The following is an 11281-nucleotide window of genomic DNA, read 5'->3' as shown; positions in this document are numbered from 1 at the left end:
GCCGGGGCAGGTGTCTACTGCGGATGGGGCAGGTGCTACCCCCCCCAGCAGGGTCTTGGGCAAATATCTGCTCCAGCAGGGGCAGGAGCAACCCTCCAGCAGGGCCTGGGGCAGGGCCAGGAGCAACCTCTACCTGGGGCAGGTGCAGTTATCTACCCCATTGGGGCAATAGCTGCTCTCCAGCAGGGGCAAATACCCTGGCAGGAGCAATTATCTACCCCATTCGGGTGATAGCACCCCCGCAGCAGGGGTAAGAGCTGTCCCCTGTTAGGGGCAGGGGTAAATAATGTACCCCAGCAGTGGTAGGGGCCAAGATCTACCCCAGCAGAGGTTGGGGCAAATATCTATCCCTTTGGGGTAAGAGCAGCTGCCCAGCAGGGGCAGATATCTAGAGCAAGGGCTGAAGCAAATATCTACCCCCCTAGGGGTAAGAGTAACCCTTCGGCAGGGGCAAATATCTACCCCAGAAGGGGCAGGAGCAAACAAACCCTCGTTGGGGGCTGGGCAAATATCTACCTTAACAAGGGCAAGAGCAACCCACTGACAAGGGCAAATATCTCCCCCAGTAGGGGCAGGAGCAACCCTCTAGCAGGGGTGGGGCAAATTCCTGTTCCAGCAAGGGCAGGAGCCAACATCTACCCCCTTAGGGCAGGAGCAGCCTCCCAGCAGGGGCAGGGACAACCCTGCATCTGGTCAGGGAATGGCCCCTCTTCCCCCATCAGGGGCAGGAGCAAATATGCAGGAGGGGGAAGAAGGGGGTAAATAAGGGCAGCAGCCTCTTGCCCTCGGTCGGGATACAACCAGAGCCACTGACCCCGCCTGGGGCAAGAGCAGTGCCCCCCCACTCCCTTGCACTGGGGTCCAGGCCTACTCAACGGGGAGGGGGGATGTGAGCTCCTCTGAAGAGTGTCGTGCCATACGAGCGGAGGGTTGCAGAGACTCCCGAGCATCAAACAGGAGAAGCGTCTGCCCCGTTGCGGTCTTCCCCATGCTTTGCGAGAGAATTGCTCTTATTTTTCTGCGCTCGAGAAACGAGTGGAAGCTCGGAGCCGTTGTTTTCCCAGGGTTGCTTTGGGTCTAAAGAGGTCGAGAGCTGCCGGATTTGCCTCTTCCTCCTCGGTGGCCTAGCACGGAGACTTTAGTTCCTTCATCTCGCTTTAGAGCCTCCATGCCAGCTTGCCCTTATCATGCCGTGTCGGCTACCTCTCGCATCTCTCCGTGCTAAAACAGCCGGTGCAGCGCAGACCTGGGCACCTAGAATTTGAGAGCATCCGACCACGATAATAAATTAGTCCCCGGATCCCTGTCAGATGTTGGCGTCTCAAGCCATCGTAGTGTGGCACGCTGAGTTTCAAGGCTATTCCATTTCCTCACCGCTCCATATTATTATTTTATAAAAGCTGGATTAAAGAAAATGCTATGTATAATTGATGTTCTCTTCTTTTTAGCTCGGCACTACAAAGCACAGCCCTCGAGAGTCCTAAATACGCAACCTGTGGATTGAAGAGGTCTGAAACATGTCCCACAGCCACCTAAGGTGTCGTAATTATGGGAGGACAGCACTGGCCAGCATCAGGTTTAGATTTGGGGGGAATGCCGGCTGTGGACTTTTCATCTTGCAGAGCAGATTCAAATGTTAACCGAGCGTTAGAACCGAGCCCGTTTGTTAATTTGAATAATAAATATGATTTTACTTGAGTCCAAATGAGTAGCTTTACCAGCCTATGTAAGCAGTTGCATGATTGGGCCCTTCATTTAAAAACTAGGTGCAGTTCTTTGGCTCCTGGCACATTGAGGCCCCGATCCTGTGAAAACATCTGTCTGTGATTAGCGTTATGCATAATGAATAGTTTTATTGCAGCTGATGGGACTAATGAATATAATGCTAAGCATGTGTTTAAGTTTTGTGAGGGGGGGTGATTAGAACTGCATTGAGAGGTACTTTCCAACAAGTTATTTCTCCTTCTTGTTTGGGAATGTGGGTATCCCTGACTTGTCTGTATGAATAATTATCTTGATGGCTTTGCCCTGTTCCTGCTGTTCTTTTTTAGGCAAAAATTGCCATTGATTTAAAAGAGAGATTTGCCAGACTCGTTATGGAATAGTTGGACCCTTTTTAAATAGTTTTGTGGCTTCATTACCTGAAAGAACTTAAAATCACTTTTCCAGGTTTTTTTCCCTCTCCATTTAAAAACTTCTGGGTGGAGGAAGAAGAATGTAATTCTAAGAAAAATGCATTGTGTAGATTGTTTTTATTCAGATTTCAGTGGAAAATATAAAAAAACCAGGAAAGAAATCTTAAATATTTTTCCTATTTTTCAAGCTACGGGAGTGGGGAACAAAGGAAGGATATCTGGCGCATCTAACTCAGTACCTGTGTCTAAAAAGACTAACGTATAACAAAATAATCCCAGGTGTCTCTGTTGTTCCACCTCGTGTAAAATTTTAACTTGTTTGCCGAAAACTTGTGTTGAGCGCAGGTGCTATGAGGGAAGAGATAGAGCAGTAAATAATCTTGTGTTGGTAGTTGTGGGAATCTCACCTCTGAGATGGGTACCTTCTGTTCTGTATAGATACGTGATGCAGAGTGCATTAAATTAAACCTCAGTGCAGACCCCGTCCCTCATCGGATATTTTTTTTCCAAGTATGTTACGCTATACTTACAGAGCTGTCATTGGGAACAGTGGCATTAGATGTCTTCAGGCCCTGTTGAAATAAGGGAGAATCAGAACTTTTTGGAGGGCTAGACGGTTCTAAGAAACTTTAGATAACTTCTACCGTATTTGGGTCACGGACTTTCCCATACACACGGTGCTATTTAACTTTTAATCATGCACACAAGGTGCCTTTTTGCTTGGCCTCACTGCTAGGATTTATAGCTGCAATCTGAACATACGTTTGTATCTAAAATGCAAACCAGAAGTATTTATTCTGAGTCCTTTCCGATAAGGGCTGGTTTACATGTGTGTTAATTTATTGTTACTGATACCGCTTTGATTATTTTAAATGTTATCAGTTCATCTCTGTTGTTTAACTTTTCCCTGTTACCTTTTGTTTAGGAGGCTTGCTACACTTCGATGCAGTCTTTAAGCCGTGTCTACTAGAAACCAGAGCCAATTTTCCGAATAAACCTCGGAAGGTGGGTGGACATGGATCCGTATCACATGCAGCTTCCTGGATTTTCAGAGAGTCAAGGACTGAACTGCAGTGACCCTCTCAACCATGATTTGTGTTCAGACACAAGACACATGATGTATACTGGCCTGAACAGCTTAGATATGGATCCTACTCCTTCAGCCACAGATATAGCTATGGACACTTTAGAGGACAATTTAGATGCACTCTCTTTGTATTCAGTGAAGGACTGTGATTCAGCTAAACTCCTTAATGAGTCTGACTCTGACTCTCAGCCTTCTTTGCATGGTAAGTACGTCGGAGTTTCTTTGGGTTATAGTTTTGCAGGGTTATGGCAGGGAGTCTTTTTTTACAGTTCAGCATACCCAGAAGTTTATTTTCAAAGCTAGAGTGCATTAAGCGATAATCTCTGGGGCAGGACATGGGGTAAATTTTTCAAAAGTGATTTAGGACCTCAAAAGTTCTTTTTTCAAATGCTTTTTCTGAAAACGAATCCTAGGCTCCTACATCACATAGGCACTTGTAAAAATTTTGCCTGCTGTCTTTACTTGACCTGTGAATTGCCATGAATTTTTATAGTGCTATATAGACAATAATTAATAATTGTTAAAATACTACAGAGTGATAGTCATGCTTCCCCTTCTGTTCCGCTTGCTTAAAACTGCGCCCTGGATAGGAATATGTTCTGTTCGGAGTCCTTACAACCTGCTCTCCAGCTGCAAATGGAAAATATAAAGACATTAAAATGACAGATCTGCTGAATCTGTTGCTAACATCTACATTATTAGCTTTCCCTGAAGCATAGAAGAGACATTCTGCTTATTTGTTCTTGCATTTCAAGCTCTCTGTGAAATAGGTTTGGCAGAATCGGCTTTCTCCAGTTCCGCAGTTAAAAGTTAAAAAAGGAGAATGCCCATAGTGAAATGTTATTCTTTAAAGATCAGGGTAGCATCATTGCAAATGTGGATGTGCAGTCATACAGATGATTTTGAAAACAGAACAGACTGACACAACTGGTAGTGCTAAAATATATACGTTTTACATATTTTTCTGAGAACTTTTGATGCTGATGTTTCTACTGATTAGGCAACATGATAGTGAAAATTGTAATGCATCTAGCTTTCTCTTTTCTTCTGTTTCATAGCTAGTGAATCTGAGAGTATCTTGATAAACCTTTATTTAAATTGCTCAGTAGATTTTTAACTAGTTGGCTATCTGATGGACTCGGTTTAAATTCTGATTAGGTCACAAGTGTAGTATTCTTCAGCAGTATCTTATTCAGAATCATAGAAAATGACCTCAGGAGTCATCTAGTCCACAACCCCCTGCTCCAAGCAGGACCAGCCCCGACTACATCATCCCAGCCAGGGCTTTGTCTACCCGGGTCTTCAAAATCTCCAAAGATGGAGAGTCCACCACCTCTCTGGGTAGCCTGCTCCAGTGCTGTAGTACCCTCCTAGGGGAACAGTTCGTACTAATATCCAACCTCAATTTCCCTTGCTGCAGCCTGAGCCCATTGCTCCTTGTTCTGTCATCTGCCCCCACTGAGGACACTCCAGCTCCATCCTCTTTGCAACCCCCCTGCAGGGAGTTGAAGGCTGCTATTCAATCCCCCCTCGGTCTTCTCTTCTGCAGACTAAATAAGCCCAGTGCCCCCAGCTTCTCCTCAAGTCTTATACCCTAGCCCCTGGACCATTTTTTAAACCTTATTTACCCCTGCTTATCCAAAAGAGGGAAAGTATTTTGGCAGAATTCGTCACATTGTTTAGAACTGAAACCGCCAAGCATTGTTGTGAGCGATGACTAAGATGCAAAGGTTGTCAGGTCAGGACAGAGCTGTGCGTGGAAAACTCAGGACTGGAACAGCAGTGGGAATTGTTGGTTCAAAAGGATTTTGGTAGGGCTGTGCTGGGGATTTTCATAGACACTAGGGCGGGAGGGGACCTCGCAAGATCATCGGGTCCAGCCCCCTAATGTGACACTAATGATCATGTACAATAAGAGCTTGGGTATGTAATGCTCATACTGAGAATCTCAGTCTGTAACCAAGGCTCCCAACTAAAAGGTAAGCGAGAATTTAAAAGAAAAGTATTTCAACTTGTCTAAGTTAAATTAATACATTCACGGTGTGAGGTTCATTTAATATTGTACCGTGTGTGACCTAATGAGTGTAACTTTCTCCCTTTGTTTAGAACTGGGGCTTCTTGCCCCTCCAGCACCTAAAGAAGCTGAACAAAGAGGCAGATCCAATACTGGTAGTGCCAGGAAAGGAAAGCATCAGCACAGCTCTCCTCAAAGCCCATTTCTGGATTGCAGTTTCTGTGGGAAGGTGTTCAGCAGTGCTAGTTCCCTTAGCAAACACTGTCTGACTCACAGCCAGGAGAGGAAACACGTCTGTAAAGTCTGCAGCAAGGCTTTTAAGCGTCCGGATCACCTGTATGTAGGCATTTACCAACAAAAAAAAATATATAATCCCATTCAGTTGCTTTTTAAAGAAATGTAGAATGTATCTACTTCTGTAGGACCTCATTTTCTTATTTCAGTGCAGCTTAGTGGCTGACACACAAGTACAGGGCTTGGTATGCTGCTGTTGGCGTTGTGCAGGCCAGCAAACTGTCAAATTGTACTTCAAAACTATATCAAGAGCAGATGCAAGTTAGTTCTGGTGTTCCCAGAGTACAGTGGTGCAGGAGGGGCCTCATACTAACGTAAAATGAGAAGGAGCGACAATCTCACGCAGCAGAGTAGCAATCACAAGCATGTATTTTTTCTTTCTGATCAGTGGTCCAGGGAGAAGCTTGGGCTTCTGAAAGTATTTGTACTGGACAGTGAATTCCCATGTGTCATTTTAGCAGCCAATATCTTAGGAACCACTGCGATTGAAAACTACCTCTCCATGCAACTGATACCCTGAATCTCAGACCTTTCAACTGCTGGACAGTATTTCTTCTTATTTTCAGTGGTTCTTAAAGTATTGTCCCTTTTAACAGTGTATTCTGGTTTCTAAGTCTAGTGGCAGTGGTCCGGGATTGAATATAGCAAGCCTGATTCATCAGAGCAATGCAATTGCCAATCCCAGCGGAGTGGCTGGAAGTTTCAAATCCATATGACAATACAGTATTAGTATGCATCTTTTTAAAGCGTTTCCTTTCCTCAAAAATGGCATTGTGGAGTACTGTGTGCATATCTTCGTAGCGATTCAAATACCAAATCTGTTTAACTTGCAAGATGTTTTTCCTCTGCAAAGCCTGCATGCTTGACCGGGCTGACAGTCAGGGTTCTTTCCATTTCACACAGTAAGAGGATCCCTGCCAGCCCTGTTAAGTAATCAGTTCTGCCTCTCTTTTCAGTTAATGCCTTTAGTGTTACCCTTGTCTTTGGGTAGGTTTTCACAGGCATAATATGAAAACAGCAGGGTAGAGCAAGACACACGTGACAACATTCGGTCTGCAGTGTGTGAAGCATGCAGTTTGGCTCACAGGGCCCTGGGTGAGTTTGTGAGGCTGGCTGGTGAAAAACACCTTTTTAGGGAATTTTGGGAAGGGGGAGAGGTAAGTTTGGAATGGGATTCAGAAATCGATAGACTGTCCAGCTTAGTGATGGAGAGGGGGAATCTTAGTCCTGCTTTCTAGAGTGGAAAAGCAGCCTACCTCTGTGGACCTGTTCCAAACAGAGGTCAGTTGTACCTTGATTTAATCCCTGTGCATCTTTTGACTTGCACAGAGCTGAACTTGACATTCAGTGCTGAGTTTGGTAGGAAGGATTTAAAGAATGCAAGAGCTGCTATAGTTTAGATCAGAAGTGACGGCATTTGTGTTAGTAGTTTTAATATGAAGCTCCTGTCTCTTTGTTTTTTTGTCCCAGGAGTGCACACATGCTAACACATCAGAAAACCAAACCGTTTATTTGCATAGAACAGGGTTGCAACAAGAGCTACTGTGACCACCGCTCGCTGCGCCGGCATTACGAAATGTCTCAGCATGGCCTGTGTATTTTGAAGGAGATGCCCAGCGACGAAGGTACCTGCGAGGCCTCGCCACCTTCTCACGATGCCCGTGTCCAAGCAGAGCAAGGCGGTGTGGGAACCACGGAGAAGCTGGCCGGGCGCTTGGAATCCAGACCTAATTCTGTCGTGCCCAACAGAGACCTCTTTAAGCACATTGTGAGTGGCGTCGTAAAACAGAAACTTCCATCAACTGCAGTATCCTTTGCGGGGCATTCAGACACTGACTTGAAGGAGTCCCTGCAGCCTTGCTCCTCTTCCTCTGGTCAGGTTTTATGCCTCCCAGCTAGCACTGCAGCCCATATTGAAACTACAGGTGATGTGTTGAAGGAGCATAATCGTTGTCAAAAGAGTACTGCCTCTTCCAACGTGTATGCCGTATTCAATCCCAGCAATTTATCTGTAATCGCCCCAGGGGAGAGCATAGTAACAAACCTGACCAATAGGCCCCTGCTTTCAGAACCACAGTTCCCTCTTGAGACGACAGGGGAGGAGTATTGGCCAAATAGTGCTTTACCTTGTTTCCCGTTATTTCGAAGTCAGAAGATCTCCGCAAACTCCCTTCAGTGCAGCGGGAACTTCCAGTGGATTAGAAACATGCCAGTGTGTGCTATTTCGGGTCAGGACATTTCAGATGGGTTTGCCGGGCCTTCTCATGCATTTGACTCATTTGCACAGGCATACGAGTGTCCAGACACTTTATCATTCACCCCCGTGACTTTTAATTCACCAGGGGAAATGTCAAGTAAAACAACGCTCAGCAGTTTTGAGGAAACCTTTAGGCGAACCAAGAGGCATGGATGCGATATTGATTACTATCGGTGGCAGAACCACGGGGAGTTGAACCTTCAGGACGCTCAGAAGCAGAGTGTGCTACAGGATACGACCAGCCCACTCTTCAGGCAGTTTTTTGTGAAATCCCAGGAAACCGCAGGGAACCAGGAAGAGAAACAAGTGCAGCAGCACCTGCTGCAGTTCATCACCAAATCTCAGCACATTTTATCCCCCACCCAGGTAGTGGCTCCGTCACAGCTAGTGGCTTCTGAGATGAAGCAGACTGTAGCAAAACCAGTCCAAAACATATTTCAGCAGCAACAGCCTGACGTGACTCGCTGTCTTCCAGAGCTCGCAGAATGTGAAGGGTCTCACGTGTACGTGCAAAAGATCTTGACCCATCAGTTTCAGAAGGATGTGTCATCCGGTGGTGAGAAACAGGTCCAAATGGGAAGACAGCAAACAGCTTCTGTGTTGCAGTGTCTTCAGTCGAGATCCTTGAAAGGGTGCCTGGAATTCAAGGATATTTCCAGTCCTGGCCAGCCACAACCTGCAACCTGTGAAAATGCTGTGGGCAGCCATTATGGGAAGCCAAGCCTTTTGGAAAGCATCCCTTCTACATCTAACAAGAAAGGGAAGGGTAAAAGATATGCCAAAGAAACGGGTGATAAACTACATGCTAGGGGCGGCAGATCCCGACGCCTGCCTGGTGTCCAAAAGGATAAGCTGAAGTTTGACCCGTCTTGCGCTGTTTCTCCGAGTCAGGTGGCCATGGACTCCTTTTCGTTGCCTTGCACTTCCTCCAGTCATGTCATGGGCGAGAAACGCAAGCTAACTATTTTCAATAGGATCCAGGTACGTTCAGATCTTCTGTTACGTTTTCAAGAGTAAAGTTCCCTTTACATTTCTAAATGCCCAAGTAGAAGATGAGTAACATCTTGACGCTGGAGCAGGGAGTCAGAAGTCAGACATCCTGACTTTTTGCCTCTGCCTCTGATTCATGTTGCTTGTCTTCTCTGGGCCAAGTTTACAAAGGTTACAGAGGGGACATAAGAAAACAAATCGGTGCCTAGTGGAAATACTCTCAGCTTTTAAACCATAGTTATGCTAGTATGCAGTACTATAACCCTTTGCATATAGTTGAAGTTGAAATGTTGTTCCGTGGCACGAGAGGACGCTAATGAACCAATCCAAAGTACAGTTTTAATGTAGTTGCAGAATAAAACTTATTTAAAGATAAGAATAATCCTGGCCAGAGCGGACACTGATAGGATTCCACAGGCTAAATAAATGGTTTCCCCGCTAATGCTGATGTTGTTGACTTTGTTAGGATCGTATTACTCCATTTTTTTAAATGCGTGGAAGATATGCTCGTAACTCATTCTTTTCTCCGTCCGCTGAATTATGCATTAGCCTTAGCCACTAATCAGTGAAGTTCTCTTGTGAAGGGTTGAAATATTTCTTTGCTTTTCATCAATTGTGAGCTGTAAAGTTGAGTCTGAAATCCTTCATGCCTGGTAGTCTGACAGGTTCCTGATTTCTTATACTTTATGTCAACATTGCTGGATGAAACCGAAGTTTGCGAGGATGTGGTGCAGCGAGTGAAATGTTCTTTTCAACGTGCCATTGATCACGCTTTTTTTCTTTTATTCTGAATGCAGATGTCTGGCCGTAAGGCTGCACCTTTCCTTTGAGATCTCAAAATACTGTGCAAAGGGGCGCACAGAGGTTAACGTTATCTCAATTTTACACTTAGGAGAACTGAAAGCACAGCAGTGTTGTGGGGATGTACTAAGTGAGAGTAAAAGCCTGACATAGGACATGGGGCTCTAGCTATTTGTTGTCTCCCTCCATGCTCTTTTAAGAGCTTTTTATTAGTGTTGACAGCTTTAGACTCACCAATAATAACACTTAGCACTTACATGGCACTTTATGCATTCAAAGCGCTTTAAAAACATTAACTAATTAATCCAGTGCCAAAGGTTTAAAAAATGATTTAACAAGATGAAGTTGCAGGCTATTCAGTAATGTGATACGTTGCCTTTCACCTAGTCTTTTGGTTCAGCTTAGGCCTGGGTCAGGACTAATCCAAAATTGTGAATTGTTAAAGCTCAGAGGGCTGCGTGAAATGAGGCGGTTGGGGAATGGCCTGATGCCCGTATGCAGTTGGCAGTAATTGGTACCTAACTGCTAGTGTCAGCGGGGAGATCAGACGTGCAGAATGAATTCCTCGCTCTCAGAGACAATCCTGTTGAGGCATTGCTCATGCCGTACCCGTTCTGTGATAAATAATTTTCAGCCTCGAAGGTTTTCTATATAGTCAGCTAAACTGCTTGGTTGTTATTAGTTGCACTTCCCGTCTCATGCATAAGCCCGATAACATCTCGCCCGTATGAACTGCTTTGGCAGACAGCTTCTAGCCATGCTCTCCTCCACCTCTGCAAGAGCTACTGCTCTTGGCCAGCTGTTACCTGGTGTACCTGCGCTACTGTGTGCCCTTACTGGAATAATCAGTATTTTCCCTTCTTCACGCTGAGTGGGACTGGACCACTTCTGTGGCTCTGTTCCCAGCCTTCCTTCGGGGAACGGAGCCTACCTACACTATGAAAGGACAGGCAGAAAGTGGATAGGCCTGCGGACTGCCGGTATTCACACTCCTGAATGCGTCTAGGACAATGGCTTTCAACCTGTGGTCCACAGACCCCTGGGGATGCGCAGACTATGTCTAAGGGGGTCCATGAAAGATGACTACAATCAATCAAAAGTATGTGAATACTCACACTTACAATTCAAAGGGTTCTGCACCTCCATTCAAAATTTCCAAAGGGGTCTGCAGCTCCATTTGAAGTTTATTCTGCAAATGAAAAAAGGTTGAAAACCACTGGTCCAGGAAACCACAGGGAACTCTCTGGGTACTTAGGCTCTTTATGGGACTGTGGCAGCCCTGATCAAACTATGGCCCACAAAACAACACCCTACTCTCTCTACAGGGGTGGATGTCGTATACTTAGACTTCAGGAAGGCCTTCGATACGGTATCCCACCCCATACTGGTGAACAAGTTAAGAGGCTGTGACTTGGATGACTACACAGTCCGGTGGGTGGCGAATTGGCTGGAGGGTCGCACCCAGAGAGTCGTGGTGGATGGGTCGGTTTCGACCTGGAAGGGTGTGGGCAGTGGGGTCCCGCAGGGCTCGGTCCTTGGACCGATACTCTTTAATGTCTTCATCAGCGACTTGGACGAGGGAGTGAAGTGTACTCTGTCCAAGTTTGTGGATGACACAAAGCTATGAGGAGAAGTGGACACGCCGGAGGGCAGGGAACAGCTGCAAGCAGACCTGGATAGGTTAGACAGGTGGGCAGAAAACA

At 45.8% G+C, this 11281-nt stretch overlaps 1 protein-coding gene across 5 annotated transcripts in view; it reads left to right on the top strand.

Annotated features, from left to right (window-relative positions):
• The first annotated feature begins 1447 nt into the window (after positions 1–1447).
• The window catches only part of ZNF541 (zinc finger protein 541), a 31091-nt gene continuing 21257 nt past the window's right edge, over positions 1448–11281 (top strand). For 2 of the 5 annotated variants that reach the window (XM_014523560.2, XM_014523559.2), the window contains exons 1-4: positions 1448–1537; positions 3061–3424; positions 5329–5572; positions 7001–8768. In XM_014523560.2, coding sequence (XP_014379046.1) covers positions 3151–3424; positions 5329–5572; positions 7001–8768 — 2286 coding nt within the window. In that variant the 5' untranslated portion in view covers positions 1448–1537; positions 3061–3150. Of the gene's footprint in view, positions 1577–3060; positions 3425–5328; positions 5573–7000; positions 8769–11281 lie in introns of those variants that run through there. The other 3 variants (XM_006031402.3, XM_006031403.3, XM_006031405.3) reach the window with 3 other exon arrangements.

Source organism: Alligator sinensis, unplaced genomic scaffold (assembly GCF_000455745.1).
Source record: "Alligator sinensis unplaced genomic scaffold, ASM45574v1 scaffold1667_1, whole genome shotgun sequence".
Taxonomy (NCBI): domain Eukaryota; kingdom Metazoa; phylum Chordata; order Crocodylia; family Alligatoridae; genus Alligator; species Alligator sinensis.
This window is presented reverse-complemented; position numbering and strand designations above follow the sequence as displayed.